At 36.6% G+C, this 19,885-nt stretch overlaps 1 protein-coding gene across 1 annotated transcript in view; it reads left to right on the top strand.

Moving 5' to 3' along the window:
• The window catches only part of lrp1ba (low density lipoprotein receptor-related protein 1Ba), a 297,751-nt gene that overhangs the window by 214,793 nt on the left and 63,073 nt on the right, over positions 1 to 19,885 (top strand). Inside the window, exons 54-65 of the mRNA XM_067398603.1 lie at positions 155 to 295; positions 835 to 1,022; positions 2,334 to 2,517; positions 6,368 to 6,453; positions 10,699 to 10,821; positions 16,265 to 16,446; positions 16,545 to 16,744; positions 16,828 to 17,016; positions 17,130 to 17,278; positions 17,417 to 17,510; positions 18,866 to 18,982; positions 19,075 to 19,194. Coding sequence (XP_067254704.1) covers positions 155 to 295; positions 835 to 1,022; positions 2,334 to 2,517; positions 6,368 to 6,453; positions 10,699 to 10,821; positions 16,265 to 16,446; positions 16,545 to 16,744; positions 16,828 to 17,016; positions 17,130 to 17,278; positions 17,417 to 17,510; positions 18,866 to 18,982; positions 19,075 to 19,194 — 1,773 coding nt within the window. The remainder of the gene's footprint in view (positions 1 to 154; positions 296 to 834; positions 1,023 to 2,333; positions 2,518 to 6,367; positions 6,454 to 10,698; positions 10,822 to 16,264; positions 16,447 to 16,544; positions 16,745 to 16,827; positions 17,017 to 17,129; positions 17,279 to 17,416; positions 17,511 to 18,865; positions 18,983 to 19,074; positions 19,195 to 19,885) is intronic.

Below are 19,885 nucleotides of genomic sequence, written 5' to 3'. Positions count from 1 at the left end.
TTCTTTCTTTTGTAATTCTATATTAACTTTATCTCAATAATAAGGGTTATCGCAGGAATATAGTGACTGATATATCACACATTTGAAACAGTAACTGCTCAAACGTTTTGCCTTATTGTTATAAAGTCCTTCCTGTCATACTCTTTCTCTCCAGAGTACCGTTTATGCAAAGAAGAGGAGTTCCGCTGTGCGGATGGGCGTTGTTTACTGAGAGCCCAATGGGAGTGTGACGGCTTCCCCGACTGTCTGGACCAATCAGACGAGCTGCCAATCAACCCAAAGTGTTCCGCTGCAGGCGAGTCCCTCTCGTGTGTCACGCACCCCATTTGACTGACAGGTACTAGGGTTCTGTCCCATATGGGATCTGTCAGAACACCTGGTCCTCCCCGTTTGCGTCTTGTACCCCTGCCAGTGCCACCTGAGGTGGGCAGAGAGGGGCTGATGAAACTGCTGCGCCTCTGTTCTTCATTTTTTGGTTTCAGGGCAAACATATGCCATTAATGTTAACAGATGCCATTACTGTTCCCAGCCAAGCTCATTAAGAAACATTTTATGTTTATATTTCTGAGGGGAAATTCAGTTCAGATGTTTACAACATGTTTACAGCACAACTTTAAAACACTAATTTGACTTGGACCAGTGGGCAACAATCTAGCAACATGCTAAAAACCACCCAGAACACCCTAGCAACCGCATAGTAACTCTAGGTAGGGCATAGAAACGTGCTACACTCCACCCAGCACACCCTAGTAACCACTTGAGCTCTTTGTCATCTGATGGTTTTGTCCATTTCTGTCTCTCCCTTTTTTTTTTTCTCGCTGCTCCATGTTTTAGAAAGTTTGTGCAACGGTTCGGTTTTCATGTGCGCAAACGGCCGCTGCGTTCCACTGGGAAGTGTGTGTAATCAGCATGACGACTGCGGGGACCGATCGGATGAGAGGAACTGCCACGTTAATGAGTGTTTAAACCGTAAAGTCAGCGGCTGTACCCAGGACTGTCAAGACCTACCCGTGGGATACAAGGTGTGTGAGAGAGCACATATTTCATGCTGCATGAGGTTTTTCTTTCCACCAATTAAGTGTCTGGTTCAACTTCAGGTTCGTTCCGCACAAAAAACATCCACAATTGGAAAAGAGAGACGAAACGACGACCTACGAATACAAAAGAATGTTTTTGTTTTTCCTGCAAATCTTCGGTAAACCTCATTAGCAGGCTTTAGCTGCTGCAACAATATTGGAAAAGTCTGCGCAAACAAATCGTCGAAAGTAATAATATATGTTTTTGCATTCCGCAGAGGTTTATAGTACTTGGCGCTAAATCCGTAGAAAATGTTATGATTTTCAGTCATTTTACAACTTTTTACCATTGAATGTATAAACAAGCATGCTAAAATGTGTATGCTAGATATTTAAAGCTTGAGAAAATCAGATGATTAAGCGAACAGCAGGAGAATGACATGTAAGGCACAGAGTGTGCTTTTGGTGGGAGAATAATACACACACACACACACAAACACAGACACACACACACACACACACACACACACACACAGTGAGTGGCAGATCGAACAGCCTCGTTTGGCAGACGTCTCAGAATACTGGCCTGGTCCTTTGACAGCCACACTGACTTTAAAAACAGGCAGTCAAGGGCACGGCGGCTCCAGACTTACTATAGTTGTGTTTTTCTTGCTTATTTTAACTTCTGTTACAGCACAATTAAAATGTAAAGCATAGTAATAATGAAGGACTAATGACTAAACTAATGAGCTAGAAACTTTGTAAGCGTCGTTTTGTTTCACTGCTCACTTCCTGTCCATTAACTTCTTATTAGAGTGAATTTCAAGAAAATTTCCCATGGTCATATTTCACCCAAAAGTCACATAGAAAAGTTGCTTAAGAAAATAAAATGTAATAAACATAATAAATAAAACAATAAAACCTATAACAGCAGGAGAATGACATGGAGGATGACAGCAGGAGAATGACATATGTATATATAATTTTGTAATAATTTTTGCATATTTTTAATGACCATTAAATTAATTATGTTAATTAAAAATAGTTTAAATATAATAAATATTAATTCTAATAATAATTATTCATAATATTTGCTTTATATAACATCATTTATTTATTTTTATGTACAATAATTGATTTATTTTATTTTGAAAACGTTAAAATATAACGCATACAAACAATATTTGTTTCTGAGAAATGCACTTTCTCTTCTATTTATTTATTTTTGTTTTGTGTAGACATGTTAAAAATGTTATTGAAAGATTTTTTTAAGATTCATCCACAATTTTTTTTTTTTTTTTTTTTTTTTTTTTGTAGTGTATGTGCTGGCCGGGGTTTCGTCTGAAGAACGACGGCAGGACTTGCATCGACGTGGACGAATGTTCAGAGAACTTTCCCTGCAGTCACCAGTGCATCAACACCTACGGATCTTTCCACTGCCTGTGTGCCGATGGATACCAGCGTCCCGCTGGTAACCCGCACAGCTGCAGGTCTCTCTCAGGTACCTCTGCTCTATTCAGCAGCACAGGTGTGAATTAGCTCTCATGGACCCTCACAAAGATTTTACTGTCAAACTTGAGCAGAAACGAACCACATGGCAGGAACACACATACTGATCCTTGTTGCGACTTATATTTAGAAGAAAAGCAACAGGAGGTTGAAGACAATTAGTTCTTCAGCTGGAGATGAGCTCTGATTGGCTAAGAGCAGATCCAGGTGTGACATATGGCATCTGCCCGGAGTTATTTACTGTATGAAAGAAAGACACATTTACATACACTCATTTAGTGCTTGCTCGCAAACACCACTGACATGCAAAGAAGCCACTAAAAAAAACTTCCAAAGACTACCTTTTTACCATGATATTGTAAAATTCAAAGTTGATATTTTCAAGTAATATAATATAATTGAAATATAAGCAGCTTTAATGTTATAAAGATGCTTTGTCTAAAGAAAATTATCTTTTTAAATTATCTTAATAACATCAACCCCGCTACCATGATATTGTATAGTGAAGAGTTGATATCTATTTTTAGTAATATAATTAAAATATAAATATAGTTGTATATTTAAAATAATAATGTAATGTAAAGTGTTTTTATCTAAAGAAATTAAATTTTTTGCTTTATCTTTTTAAAGTGAATTGACATATCAACCCTGTTACCATACTGTTTATTAAAAAAATTATATTTATTAAGTAATATAACACAAAATAACTAAAATATAAATATAATTATAGAATACTTAATATAATTTGTAATGTTTTAAAAAATATATTTTCAAAACATTGTTTGCCTTATCTTTTAGTATCTTGAAATATAAACCCCTTTACAATTATACTGTATAATGAACCATTGATATTTATTTTTAGTAATATTATTAAAATATGATTATATAATAAAATACTTGATTTTTAAAAAAAAAAAAAAATTTCTAAAGAAAATTCATTTTTATTGTGCTGTCTTTTTAAAGTGTTTTAAAATATAAACCCTGTTGCCATATTGTGTAGTGAAAAAAATATTTATTTTTAATTAATATAATATTATTAAAATATAATTATAATTACAGTAAATAACATTTAAAATATATATATTTTTTTTACATTTTCTTAAAGTATTTTAAAATATCAGAACCGTTGACATGTTAGTAATACAATTAAACTATGATTATATAATATTTAAAATAAGTTTTAATGTTTTAACAATGTTTTGTCTAAAGAAAATTCAGTTTTATAGTTATCTTTTAAAGTGTCTTAAAATGTCAACCCTGTTACCCGGCTAGTTTATAACAATTGATATTTGAAAAAACATATATACACACCGATCAGGCATAACATTATGACCACTGACAGGTGAAGTGAATAACACTGATTATCTCTTCATCACGGCACCTGTTAGTGAGTGGGATATATTAGGCAGAACATTTTGTCCTTAAATTTGATGTGTTAGAAGTAGGGTTGCTCATTTGGTTAAATTTCTCGACCGACAACCGACGCTCGTTATCCGATTATTAACCGTTAACTGATAAGATTATAATATTGTATAGCCTATATGATGATAATATGACATATATAGGCTATGGTATTAAATAAAAAATAAAATTGACGAGTGTCTGTGTCTTCCACGGGTTTATTTTAACATGCAAACAAAAGCATAGAACAGATAAACAACAGAAAGTGCATGCCACTGATAAGCTTTGTAAATGCAGTATTACAGTAGCTATACACATACCAATTAAACGCGCAGGTCTCCTCTCGTGCGTCCTCCCCACTGTGTCGCCGGTCGAGGCAATAATTTTCGTTTCGCTTTTAGATATCTCTTTTATAGATGCCATCAATGCTTTTAACTTTCTAGATACCGAACTCAAAACAGTCCATAAACTACAAATCCTCACGAAAACTTCAGTCAAGCCAGCTCGCGCGTCAATCTGAGAGATCAGCCTCTTACCTTAAAGTGTCAAATTTCTCGGTTTCTAAATGGACGGTTTGGCTTGATTGACAAACGCTAACGTTCGGCCACGATTTATATACCATCGACCTGTACTAAAACATTAGCACGCTGTGATCGATTGCTTGGAGATCGCGTGTTTCCTCTTCTTCACATCTGCGACAAAACAGTTGATTATTTATGAACGAAAGCTCACAGAAACGTGAAAATGGTTGATTTGAATGACTGATTGAAGCAGCCCTTATCAAAAGTGCGGGGGTCGAATTCTGTCTTTTCAAAACTTCGGGGGTCCTGATCCCCCTGTCCCCCGTGCCAACGGCGCGCCTGACCCTTTCTATCGAAATGGTCAGTACTTCTCTTCATTTTGCTTGTTGCTTAGCGAAATATGTCTGGCACGTGTGAAACGCCCCGCGAGTTAACAAATAATATGTATATATAGCATATTTTTCTTTAACCATGCAGCAAACAGCAAAAAAACGTTTAACTGATAGTATTAATCGGTTAAAATTCTTACTTTCGGTTAACGGTTAAACAGTCAATGTGAGCATCCCTAGTTAGAAGCAGGAAAAATGGGCAAGTGTAAGGATTTAAGCGAGTTTGACAAGGGCCAAATTGTGATGGCTAGACGACTAGGTCAGAGTATCTCCAAAACTGCAGCTCTTGTGGGCTGTTCCCGGTCTGCAGTGGTTAGTATCTATCAAAAATGGTCCAAGGAAGGAACAGTGGTGAACCGGCGACAGGGTCACGGGCGGCCAAGGCTCATTGATGCACATGGGGAGCGAAGGCTAGCCCGTGTGGTCCGATCCAACAGATGAACTACTGTACCTCAAATTGCTTGGGTCCTGCCATCCATGTGGATGTAACTTTGACACATACCACCTACCTAAGCTTAGAACACCCTTGAACACCCTTTCATAGAAACAGTATTCCCTGGTGGCTGTGGCCCCTTTCAGCAGGATAATGTGCTCTGCCACAAAGCAAAAAAGGTTCAGTAAGAGCACAACAATGAGTTTGAGGTCTTGACTTGGCCTCCAAATACCCCAGATCTCAATCCAATTGAGCATCTGTGGGATGTGCTGAACAAACAAGTCTGATCCACCTCGCAACTGAAAGGATCTGCTGCTAACATCTTGGTGCCAGACACCACAGCACACCTTCAGGGGTCTATTGGAGTCCATGCCTCGATGGGTCAGGGCTGTTTTGGCAGCAAAAGCGGGACCAACAGAATATTAGGAAGGTGGTCATATTGTTATGCCTGATTGGTGTATGTAGAAATATTACACATTAATTCTATGTCTATTAAGCTGGTTTTAGTTTCATGACCTTGAACACAATGTTTGTAATGTCAAATAATATCCATAAAATTGCACATAGAAGAATGATCTTTCATAGAATGATTTTTTTAAGTACAATATACTATATGAATTAGTGTATGAATTAGTATCATAGTATACATAAAAATACCATGGTATTACCATCTGATACGTCTCTGTACCATGGTACAATTGCAGTGCATTTTTGTCTGTGTCTCTCCTTCACGCCCATAAGCACTTGCACACAAGCATACTCAAGTAATAAAGCTCTGTTTGCAAATGACTGGCATGTCTAAGTCCCAGTCTTGACAGGAAGTGGATGTTCAACTGCTGGCAGCTCACAGGAAATCGATTTCAAGTCATCAAACTCAAGTTACAGTCTTGTCTTGTACACAGAATAATCCGTAGAGCAATACAAACACATATTTAAAGGCTTTTTAAAGTATTTGAAATCCAAGTACCAAATTCCAAAGTAATTTTTTATTCACTTATAGTCTCATAGGTTTAAAGACAGACAATGGTTTGTAGATAACAAGCATTAAATGTTTTTTTTTTGTTTGTTTGTTTGTTTTGTTTTGGGCGTTTTTCCCAGCGGAGGAGCCTTTTCTTATTCTTGCAGATCACCATGAAATCAGAAAAATCAGCCTGGATGGATCAAACTACACTCTTCTGAAACAGGTATGACAAGTAAAGCTCTCTAAAACAAAATGTTTTGCTTATTCTGATATTAAAAATCACTTCTTATTGAAACTGTTGTGCTCGCAGATGCCGTCCGGTTGAGATCTAACTCATTAGCGTGTTCCCATACCTCCATATTCCCATGTAATTTCAAAAAAATACATATGCTAGGAGCATATGGAGATTAATATAGACATAACATCCAAAAGCACAGAGGGATGTGCAGTATCAAGAGCCACCTGTGATGCTTTATAGAAATTCACAAGCTCAACCTGAGTATTTTAGACACTTGATTGTCATGGATATCGACGCCTGGAAATATCTGCACGCGAAGGTCATATTGTGGCTGGAATCGTAAATATTCCTACTTAAATGATTATGAAAAAGTGTCAATTATGGCTCCTTTAATCACTCCTAACTGGTAAATATATCATCACAGTAGTCATCTTTAAATCTGTATGAAGCCACTTGTCAATGCAAAAGGATTCTTGACCGATTTGGCTCTGAAGGGACAGTCGGATAAGAAACCCTCTCACGGCCCATGTGTGAAGAGATTGAGTGGCTTGCCATTGAAGGAGCAGTTAAAAATACACGCTTGGGTTGATTCATCAGTCAGAGACTCCATCAGTTTGATTTAAAAGGTCTGGTCCAGCAAATTAGATCTGAACGCGGCAGGGGGTTTTGAGACAACGAGACAGAACGGCAGGAGAATGTGAGAGACCCCTACTGAGAAAGTGATTGGCTACAGTCTTAGCAGTGCATGATGGGAAGTTTCTGTCAGACGAAGGAAGTCCTGCTCTTATTTCTAACGAATGTAGTTAAAATAAAAAGCCAATACGAAAGGTATGGAGAAAGTGGTGGAATAATGCTGTAATGAGTTGGCTTGGACTAGAAAAGTTGTGATATTTAATCAAAATGTGTTTTGATGTTTGTTTGTTTTTGTTTTTATAAAGGGCTTCTTTTTGCTTAAATAAAATAGTTGTAATGGAATAGAGAAGATCAAATTATATAGAGCAGAGGTCTCAAACTCAAATTGGCGGGGGGCCGTTTCTGTGATTGACAACTCATAGGAGGGCCATATAAACATTCAACTGCAAGAAAGCGCAACATTTCAGAAAATGTACTTTCCTTTGCATTATTTCTCATTTACTTCAAATTTCATTAGGCCTACTAAAATATTTTTATACGTATACTATAAATATTTTATTTACCATACTAAAATGTAAACAGCAGTGTCTCTCTCATTGTTACAGAGTGTAATATAATTATACAATAATATTACTAATATAATACTACTAATATACTTATATAATACTACTAATATAATACTATTAATTGCAATAGTCTGGTGAAACTTCTCACATCCAACAAGGTGCATGGAATAAAAATTAGTAATTTAGGAACAAAACCAGCAACACTTGTGGTGTGGAGGGGTCAAAAATAAACAAAAAAATAGAGCTAAATATATCAACTTTATTTTGCCAAAAATAAAAACCTCTCATTGTTACATACATTATTAGTTTTTAACATCTAGTGGAAGTATTTTCCCTTACTTTATGTTAGCTTAAATAACATTAAAATCTTGCACTGAACAACACTGTACTGAACAAATACAATCCCTGAATACATTTGTACACTCTTCTGTTTCTTGCCAGACACCTGGCAGCATTTTTGCTCACACAGCTGAGATACATTTGTCCAAGATGCCGTTTGAGCATCGGTAACGTTTAATGGCTGCATCGGACACGTTTCGGTGGTTTAAATCGGCGCTTGTGCCTTAAAGTCAAGTGCTTTTACTGTAATTTAGGCAAGCGCGCTCATAATAGAAGCGATTGAGAGCACGGCTCATGGTTGCATAGCAACGACAGACGCCACTGGAGCGAAAGCGCATTGGAAAGAAGGAGAATGCGGCGCGGCCGCTTATGTGACGCGATTATGTTTTATTTTGAGATCAGTTATGGGCCAGGTAGAGGGGAAGGGCAGGCCGTAAATGGCCCATGGGCCAGCAGTTTGAGACCACTGATTTAGAGACTTGGCCTAGTGAATACTATTCATGACGGCAAAGGAAGTTCCTGTCCACTTTATACTTGCTTTGTCTTCATTATTAATTTATTTTATATTAGGAAAGAGCATGAAAACATTGTAAGGAAAAATAAAATTTTAATGTGAAAAAGGAGAATTTTGGAGAACTAAAAAAAGTATAATAATTTAAAAACCCAAACTAAACTAAAAAAAAAATTGCCCTTATTTTATTAAATTTATTTTGTTATATATTACTTTATTTTATTATAGCATAAATTAATGTAATAATATAAAGGTTTTTGTAAAAAGAGGTGGACAGTGAAGAGGAAAACTAGAAACATTTACACATATTTATTTCTTATTTCAGTTTTCAGCCATTTTAGTACTTCAGTGGTATGTCTAAGTTATTTAATTTATTCAGGTAGTTGCCAAGGAAACATTTATCATTTTTGTGTAGTTTTTCATCTAATATTTATATTTTATATTGTCTCAGCTTTATTTAAACTACCATAAATGGTTGCTGCTCATAAGTCATTCTGAAAATAGACACATAACCAACATACATTTAGAAAGCCAACACTTTAGACTTTACAGTTCAATACTTATAATTTATAATATAATTTCTCAGACTGTTATTATGGATATATTAGCTCAAACATAATGTGTGTATAAATATATATATATATATTTTTTTTTTGTTTTTTTTTGTTTTTTTTGTTTTTTTTTTTGTGTATGTGGTAGAACAACTTATAACCACAATTAAAGTGAAGCCACAAGTCTGATCATGCTTCATTTCAAATCTGAGGATGACAACTCTAAATCTATGAATTTTATTAAGCATTTTCTGAGACATGTCATGTGAGTTTTAGAGAAGGCTGCTAAGATGCTAATAAAATATTTGATTGCCCTGCAAACACCTACTTGCAGTCTGTTTTCTAATGTCTGGCCAGCTGACTGACCAATTCATGTTTCTTTTGTTCTCACTCAACGAACCTTTCACACCTCTGCCGGTATTAGACTTAATCTTCATTATTCTTTTATCATTATACTTTTGTTTTTATTCAGCCATTATTAGCCTTTATTCTGGCATTACATTGCTTGCCAATCTACACCACCTTGATCCCACTATACATTAATCCACCTATTAAAGGATTAGTTCACCCAAAAATGACATGTCAAAGTGTCATATCAAACCTGTAAAACCTTCATTCATCTTTGAAGCACAAATTAAGATATTTTTGATGAAATCCAAACGGGTTTTTTTTTTAATCCCCCATAGAAAGAAACGTAATTACCACATTCAAGGTCCAGAAAAGTAGTAAAGACATCGTTAAATAGTCAACGTGACTACAATGGTTCAAACTTAATGTTATGAAGCGGAAAAATACTTTTTGTGCAAAAAAACAAAACAAAAATAACGACTTTAGAGAATTTCTTCTCTACATGTCAGTCCTCTACGCAATTAACACAGTGCAGCACTTTCGTGTTTGCGTCCAAATGCCAGTTCAGTATTGGCTGATGCTTTCACATGATCACCATGACACATGCATGTGATGCTGATGCAGGTGCCGACCAATACTGAGAGACAGCTTGCTATGAACACTCTTTCAGCTCTTTAGACCGTATAATTCAGTGGAAAATGAATAGAAATGTTTTTCTGTATGACAAAATATTTTGCAAACGTGTGAAAAAATCTATATTTTTCCAAAGATGCAGACTTTTGAATTAAGAGCCCTATCGGACGCTGTTCAGTGAAGCGATGTGAACACAAATAAACCGGAGTGGATGTGCTGAATTCATATGAGTGTTGATATGTTCAAAATATAAAACAATTACAAATTGATTATTTTGCACTCCTGATGTAAATTAATAAATTAATTTCACTGCAATCTAGTTTTATCATAAACAGTGGTCAAATATCGAAGCTGGAGTCTTTAATCTTTCTAATGTTGTCCTGTAAGTAAGTGTGTGATGTTTTAACATGCAGTGAATGTTAATATTCTGGGGCTGTTGGTGATCCTTGAATGCAAAGGGGTTAATTAAAGACAGACTGCTTGGATCTCACTATTTCAATATTATTCTTCAGGTGGAGTGCAAAATGTGAATGTATCCACTGTTCTAAAAAAAAAAAAAAAACCTTACCAAGTTGTTCTCTCTTTAAAATCCCATCTGTCAATCTCACGCTTTGCCTGTCTCTCTCTCTTTGACTTTCTCTCTCTAAAGGGACTCAGTAATGTCATCTCTCTAGACTTTGACTACAGGAAAGAGTTGATCTATTGGATTGACACAAGCAGACCCAGCGGACGCCGAATAAACAGAATGCGTCTGAATGGAAGTGACCTCAAGGTACATCCATGAGAGTGTGTGTGTGTGTTTACATTGAATTATTCTTGAAATCACCCAGAATTGCGCAGATTGACATATGCAAATACCCTTTGTCCCTAGGTAAATTTGATTGACTCTTTATATTGTGCAATTTATATTGTGTAATTGATGAATTCCAATGGAGAAAAAGCAGACACATTTGCATCACTCCAACAAATAAATGAAAGCTTATTTGATTTTTCTTTTTCTTTCTAAGAATAACTGATATTTCTGATATGAAATGAGCCAGGTTTACAATGACAGCAATGTGTGTGTGCGTGTGTGTGTGTGTGTGTGTGTGTGTGTGTGTGTGTGTGTGTGTGTGTGGCTATCTGTCTACACGCTTCTCTCCATCAATGCCCTTGTGTATATTACTCAGGGCGGAAAACGGGCATAGTGTGCCAGCCTTGCCCTGCTGGGCCGCCAGAGCTCATTATGTTTAATATCGAGCCATAATGGCTCATTAAGCTTGATTGAACTTTGGATCTTGAACTGATTTATGATAGTGTGCTATAGTACAGAGAGAAGAAAAAAGAAAGAGAGAGCCTCTGTGAAGGCAACGAAGTTAGGTGATAAAATTCTCTATCGATGTTAGAGTTAAAGGCAAAATGAATCCACTCTACATAATGGGACTTTTTCATAGGACAGTGATAGAAAAAAATATGGTAAATATATGAATCAAAAGATTCAGAGAGTGATTCAATGACATTGTATGCAAATGAGTTTGAAATGTTTTGGTTTGCTTTTAACACAATTTCACAGACGTTGAAGCTTTAGGAGCATTCTACATGGTGTACCTATCACATCGCATGCACTAAAAGTAAGCGGCACAGTGTATTGCTTGAAAATACTGTAGTAGCAGTACCAGTTTCAACCACTGGGGCAATACGGAAATGCGAAAGCATGTTTTATTTTGACAGCCAAAAAGTGTGTGTAGTGTCAATGGCTGCATCCAAAACTATATAGTACTACTTCCCAACTATATAGTAGGTGAAAAACAGTATGTGACAAAAGAAATATATCCGAAATCATAGTACTCATAAAAGAGTCGACAAAATGTAGACGGATGACCTACTTTTTCCTGCAAGAAGCTACTATCCCATGAGGCCACAGGAGAGGATTTGTGACTGGCAGTGGAAGCGATGCACTGACGTCTGAGTTACATTCATATTACACATGAAGAGTTTGGTTCCAAAACGCAATAAGTCCATTTTGATTAATTTGAGTAAAAAGGTGTTTTCTTTACCAAGAAAGTGGCAAGATGAAAACCACTATTTTCTGTTTCAAACTTTCACATAGCATCTTTTGGTTATAAAAACATTAAAAATTCAAATCTACATTTTTATTTTAAAAAGTTTATTATAAAAACGTATAATTTTTTTCCCAAAATGCAATAAATCCATGACATTTTTTTTTTCCAAAATGCAATTAATCCATCAATATAAAAGTTATTTTTCAAATTGAAAATACACAACAAAGCAAGTTAATTCACATATATGACATAGTCTAAACTTTGCAAATATTTATTTTATATACAGGCATTTTACTAAAAATACATTCAGCCGTTGCTCCCAAAATGAATTCAACGGATCATCTTGTTAATGTTATAAATTATTTGTCATCACCGATTAACGAGTATCTGGCGCCACCGCACGGTTAAATAAACACATTTGCAGAGTACATTGGTATTAAAACGGCTTTTTAAAAAAGCCTTCAATGTTTACAGTGGGTGGAATGGTGCGCTGTGATTGGTTGAGCGGATATATCACGTTCTGCAGAAAAAGGAGACTGGCGTTTGTCGCGTTTTGGAAAGAAAGGGAGAAAACATGACAGAATAACATGACGGATATCACATTTTGCGCAAAAATGATAAATGACTTTTCAATACAGACCAGATACTATACTGATTTTGGCGGAAACTCAATTTTTTTGAAAATGGCGTTTATCGCGTTTTGGAACCAAACTCTTCACATATTCATACTATATAGAATGTACTTTTTTAGCAGTTGTGACAATTACTTTAAAATAAAACCCGGATTCCGGAAAAGTTGGGACATTTTTTTTTTTTTAAATTTGAATAAAATAAAAACTAAAAGACTTTCAAATCACATGAGCCAATATTTTATTCACAATAGAACATAGATAACATAAATGTTTAAACTGAGAAATTTTACAATTTTATGCACACAATAAGCTCATTTCAAATTTGATGCCTGCTACAGGTCTCAAAAAAGTTGGCACGGGGACAACAAATGGCTGAAAAAGCAAGACATTTTGTGAAGATTTAGGTGGGAGAACATCTAACTAATTAAGTTAATTGATATCAGGTTTGTAACATGATTAGCTATAAAAGTGATGTCTTAGAGAGGCAGAGTCTCTCAGAAGTAAAGATGGGCAGAGATGTGAAAGAGTGCGTAAAAGGATTGTAGAATACTTTAAAAATGTTCCTCAACTTCAAATTTCAAAGGCTTTGCATATCCCATCATCTGCAGTGCATAACATCATCAAAAGATTCAGAGAAACTGGAGAAATCTCTATGCGTAAAGGACAAGGCCGAAGACCTTTATTGGATGCCCCTAAATGGACCCAGGAATACTTCCAGAAACCACTGTCGGTAAACACAATCCGCCGTGCCATCTGCAGATGCCAACTAAACCTCTATCATGCAAAAAGGAAGCCATCTGTGAACATGGTCCAGAAACACCGTCATGTCCTGTGGGCCAAGGCTCATTTACAATGGACTGTTTCAAAGTGGAAAAGTGTTCTATGGTCAGATAAGTCCAATTTTGACACTCTTGTTGGAAGTCACGTACGCCATGTCCTCCGGGCTAAAGAGGAGGGAGAACTTCCAACGAGTTATCAGCATTCACTTCAAAAGCCAGCATCTCTGATGGTATAGGGGTGCATAAGTGCACATGGTATGGGCAGCTTGCATGTTTTGGAAGGCACTATGAACGCTGAAAGGTATATATAGGTTTTAGAGCAACATTAAATGAAAAATACATCAAAGATGATCACAAACTCTTCTGCAGCTGGAAACCTATATCAGGCAAGAATGGGACCAACTTTCAATGCCAAAACTCCAGAAACTCATAACCTTGCCCAGATGTCTTCAAACTGTTTTGAAAAGAAGAGGAAATGATACACCATGGCAAACATGCCCCGGCCCCGTCCCAAATATTTTAAGACCTGTAGCAGGCATCAAATTTGAAATGAGCACATTTAGTGCATAAAATTGTAAAGATGTCTTAATTTAAACATTTGTTATGTTATCTACGTTCTATTGTGAATAAAATATTCCCTCATGTGATTTGATCCCTAACTTTTCCGGAATTCGTGTTGTATATACCTACTCGAGAGTATGCTCTATTGTATGCTTATATTTTCAATGAAACTAGTTTGTTTTCAGCGCTATTTTAAGGTCATTCTTTTCAACACAATCATGCCTCCTTTTTATTTTAATTGTAAATTATGAGAATTGTACTATGAGAACTACTGTTTTCGGCATGTTTTCATCATTACCTGATTTGTGTACCGCATTTTCTACAAAATAAGTCACTCCTGACTATAAGTTGCACGCAGGTCGAAATTGCATTCTACAGTATACTGTAAATCACGTTTTTATTACATTCAGACATGATCTAAAATGCTGGTAAATAAAACAAAATGTTTAGAAACATTATAAACACTGTAAACATGTATTTTAGTTCCCCTCACTCCACAACAAATATTTTAAACGGTATTCAGAACAGAACAGGAATGAAAAATGTAAGTATAAAACAAAGATAAATTATAGTGGCATTCATTATAAACAAGATTTAGTATAAACAGCAAGCCCAAACAAATTTATTTAAATTGAAACTGAATCTACCAGCATGTGTGTACTTGGGCTCATGTACTACTCTCATTCCGCACAAATCCAAATGTGTGTGCGTTGCGCATGTTTTGCATGCTTGACGTTAATCACATTATATAAGTTGCTTTGGAATACAAGTCGTGGGATATTTTAGATGATTATCGTGACTTATATTTTAGAATATAGAATAATTGCTTCTAAAACATCATAGAATCTGTTGCTAAAACATCATAGAGGGCATGTGCAAATAATTTACTTAACATAATTGAATTCACCACATATTGTTTTTGTTTTTTTCGTTTTTTCCCCTCAAAATTACACCACACTTTCACCCTGTGGTGTATCCCTAACCTCGTTCTGTAACATTCACCTGAAGATGCTAGTGTTTCCCCGGTGAGCACAGCATCTAGAAAACCTGTGATGATGTTGAAATTCATCACGGCTAGGCTAGTTTTAATTAGCGCTGATATTACAACCCAGTCTGAGGCAAAATGTCTTTAATGTTCATCTCTAATGTTCATCAGCTTGCAGAATGTTACTCTTACTCTTAAAGTGCTAGGCAGGGGGCACCAGCAACCAAGAGCGAAAATGATTAAAAGTGCTGGATTATCCGCCAGCTGGAAAGAGTATTGTTTATGCCAAACAGGCGGTTTCTGTGATCAGTATGAGAAGTGTAATGATGTGAAGTGCTTTTTTTTTTCTTTAGTAAAATTTCATTTTGGAACTTTTCTTGTCATTTTTATGGAGTTTGAAGTGCTGTCATTGAGGGGTTATGTAGCCCGCTGATAATTAGCTATAATGTACGAGTCATGCGCAGCTGTTCGCAAATGAATTGGTTTCAGGACTACTACTGTATTTAAGATTTACAGAAAATAGTTAAGTTGCTACAAACCTAAAGGTTATCAAAGTCTTGAATTTATCATTTTATTTGAAGAAACAAAGCCCCATCACACACAGGTTCATGCTGAATTTACATGTTGTTGAATATTGTTGTCGTAGTTTGACTTTTTTTTTTTTTTTTTTTTTGTGAAAACCTGCTAATTTGCTGGCTAACTGTTATGCTAATTATTTTTTTGTGGACCAGTTGAGAACCACACATCTATAGGTTATTATACCATTGACTTTTTTTTTTTTTGTTTAGTTTAATGAAACAAAGCCTCCCCACCCCATTTTCATCAAACGCTTATAACTTTGTTGAATGCTGTTGTTGTTGCAGTCAAACAACTGCTAATGTGCTGGCTGACTGCCATGCTAACTCATTCTTAGCTAGTGAGGCCCAGAATTTGGATTATATTAACATAAATTTATTTTTGTTTTTTGTTTGCTTTCTTTTATACTGTTAAATTTTAGCATTTCAATTACTACCATGACAGTTGGCAGAAACAATAAAGACTTACTTTTATAAGACTGTACTTTAATAGCAAAATATAGTGCACAGCTGCATCTCACACTTGCCATTCTGAGCTTTTCTTCCAGGAAGCATTTGTTCCCTGCAGGACTAGCTGTGGATAAATCCATGTGAATAACTAGCCAAAAGGGACCAACTCTGCTTGACTGATGTTTTCTCAGGTGGTTCACAGGACGTCGGTCCCCAGTGCTCTCGCTGTCGACTGGATTGGCAAGAACTTGTACTGGTGTGACGGCGAGAGAAAAACCCTCGAGGTGGCGAAAGCTAATGGACTCTACCCAACCGTACTGCTGAGGTCTGGATTGAGAAATCCAACCGCTCTGGCTCTCGACACTCTGACGGGGTAAATGGTGCTTAATATTGTTAATAATCCGCAATCCCAGAATACTTTTAAGGAGCAATGCACCATTTAAAGCCACATTTATTCCCATGGTGCCTTAGATATGTGTTCTGGATTGACTGCTGTGAGCAGTCCCAAATCGGACGGATCGGGATGGACGGCAACAAGCCACGTGTCATAATTGATACAGAAATACGTGCTCCCTCAGCTTTGACCATTGACCACATCAATAAAAGGATCTACTGGGCCGATGAGAACCATATCTTATTTTCGAATTTGGATGGTACAAAAAGACACAAAGGTAAGTGTCATCTTGTCTCGAATCTTATCTCGCCTTGTCTCAAATTGTCCTCAGTAAGATTCTCTCAATCCCATTTTTTCCAGTCCCCATCAAGGATATAGGTGGCGTTACCGGTCTCGCATTGTTTGAGGACTTCATCTACTGGAGCGACCAAAAGTCAAAAACCCTCACTCGCTCTCACAAGACATCTGGCAGCCAATATACAGAACTCCTCAGCTCCTGGCAGACCATTCGAGACATTAAAGTCTACCATCCGCTCCGACAGCCTGATGGTATTACAGCAAGAAACTCTCATGTCAGCTTGGATAAGTCTTCAGATGATTTTTTGGGCTAAAGTCAGGACTTTCATGTTGTTTTGGGCTTGTTTTTTATTGTTTGTCCTCAGTGCCAAAGCATCAGTGTCAGGTGACTAATGGAGGATGCAGTCACCTATGCCTTCTTTCCCCTGGTGGGGGATACAAGTGCGCTTGCCCTACACACTTCTACCTTGCAAACGACAACAAAACCTGTCTGTCTAACTGCACCGCTAGCCAGGTGTGACTTTCTAAGTACTTCAGGAGCCTGAATTTCACTCTAGCTTAACTGCTCTTGGCACCACTTTCAACTACTAAATATATCCAGTGTGCTGCTCAATAAATAATTGTTAAAAAGATTATTTCTCTGTGTGTGTAGTTCCGCTGTGGTACGGATGAGTGTATTCCCTTTTGGTGGAAATGTGACACAGTGGACGACTGTGGAGATGGATCAGACGAGCCGGCAGACTGTCGTAAGTAACCAAACATGGTGGCAATCTGCCAAACTGAAAAATACCAGTGAAATTGTAGCATTATTGTAGCACCTTGTAGTGTCGTTAAAACTCAATCTAGTAAGCTGCCTACCTAGAGAGCCTTTTAAGGGATCATAGTAGAGGTTCGGCACAAAATGTACGCAACATAAATGATGCCTTCTGCAATACCTTGTTTTGGCTAAATTCGAAGGCAGCATTGTATGTATCCTACTTCGCAAGGCATTTTCAGACAAGACAAAAGACACGCCAATTGAAAATGTACTGTTTTACAGTGTATTAATGTTGCGTTATTATCTTAACAACATGCTAACGCCACACTCTGATTTGCTTCTTTGTTGGTAGTAGACAGCAAGATCCCTAGGTTGAGTTTGATAACAATTAGGAAAATGTGAATCTTTAAGTGACTCTACAATCAACTACCATTTCTTTACACTTAGCTGAAAGAAAGAAATCATTTAGACATATGAGCCATTTATCCCATGAGTTGAGGAGAGGAACAACTTATTCCTGTAATTTTCATCGCCGGTTCATGGAGCGATTATTTTTGAATAAAGATTTGTCTGTCATCATATTGAAATGTTTCTTTGAATTTTCCGTTGAACGGGTCATTTGTTATTTACCAGTGCTTGTTTGATTGAGAGGTGAATTGTCTAATTTACTGCAAAGAGCTTCAGAAATAGATCAGGTAGTTGGTATCTCAAGTTCAACAAGCAGTTTATGGCAAATTGAGATGCTGTAGAGATGTCTAGTCTGACAATGAACAAAAGACATTTGCCTTGTGTTCCTGTGGAGAAAAAAAAACACTAATCTTTAGTTCATTCTTTCTGTATAATATGTCTGGCTTTTTGCCTATTCTTTGTTTTATTTCTGTCTTTAAACTTTTTATTTTATTTGGTTATTTGCTCATTTAGCTGAACAGTTGCTTATGTATTCATTAATTTACTTGTTCTTTGTTATTACTTTGTTCTGTTTGTTTTTGTCTGTTCGTTCGTTCGTTCATTCATTCATTCATTCTGTCTGTCTGTCTGTTTTGCTGTCTTTCAATAGATCTCTTTATTTTTGTTTGTGTTGGTTTGCTCTGTTTTTTTGTCTTTGTTCATTCTGTTTGTCTGTCTTAATATTTCTGTCTGTCATTTGTTTATTTACTTGTTCATTCACTTGTTTGTTCTGTCTTATTGTTTTTTTTTTTCATTCACTCATTCTGTTCTTTCTTTGTTCATTATCTTTCAGTCTTTATCTATCCATCAACCTTTCTTTTATCTTTCTTTCTTTGTTTCAACCTTTCAACATTTCGTTTGTTTGTTTGTTTATTCATTTGTTTCTTTTGCTTACAGCGGAGTTTAAATGCCAACCCGGAAGGTTTCAGTGTGGAACGGGTTTGTGTGCCCTCCCTCCCTTCATCTGTGATGGAGAGAACGACTGCGGAGACAACTCGGATGAAGCCAACTGTGGTAATTATAGATTGATGAATGTATAAATGGAGACCAAGCATACAGTAATACGGGATGATGTACAGTGATGTTCTTGTTGCATATGCTTTCAGACTCATATATTTGCCTGTCTGGCCAGTTTAAGTGCACACAAAGGCAGAAGTGCATCCCTATAAACCTGCGCTGTAACGGACAAGACGACTGCGGAGATGGAGAAGATGAAACTGATTGCCGTAAGAGACAATAGGGCTCATTCTTTTTCTCTCTCACGTTTGAAGTCACCGACAATGAATGCCATTGTTTCGCATTTTCGCTTGTTCCTTAAAAAACCTCAGAAAAGATTGAGTTAGATTTCAGTTCAAAATAAATTCCGAAAGAAAAGTGAGAGGTAGAAAATACAAGAAATCTCTTTCTTTATGTCCTCAGAATGTATTTATTGGCTTGTGAAGGTCAAACTCAGATTCAACCAAATGTTTGAGAAGTTTGAATCGGTTGATGAGAAAAGAGCCAAGCAAGAAGCCTGGTAAACATTCGGAAAGTTCTATTTTGTTTTCTCATTACTTTCCAGCAGAGCGCTTTAGACCGAATTGCTTGTGGGAAATGTAAAACACCGATGGCAAGAAGAAAGGAGTGAAATGAGTAAAGAGAAAGCAAGGTAGACTTGCTAACCAGAAAGCAAAGAAGCCGTCTTGTCACCTTCAGAAATCAGGCAGGAGTTATCATTACTTTCTGCGATGGTGATTCAATCCTTGTTCAAATGCAAAGTCTTAATTTAGGTGGCAGTACAGAAGGAGGAGACTGGCAGAAGTTAATACCCTCGCTCAGATCAGAATCCTTCATTTGAAGGCACAGCAGGGGCCTAATTTCTCACTCCTCCCCAGAGTCGAATATCTGGCTGGGTTTTGATAAGACGCCCAGCTTTGG

Source organism: Chanodichthys erythropterus, chromosome 10, assembly GCF_024489055.1.
Source record: "Chanodichthys erythropterus isolate Z2021 chromosome 10, ASM2448905v1, whole genome shotgun sequence".
In the NCBI taxonomy this organism is placed as follows: Eukaryota; Metazoa; Chordata; class Actinopteri; order Cypriniformes; family Xenocyprididae; genus Chanodichthys; species Chanodichthys erythropterus.
The sequence above is the reverse complement of the archived record's forward strand: the minus strand, read 5'-3'. Positions and strand labels throughout refer to the sequence as shown.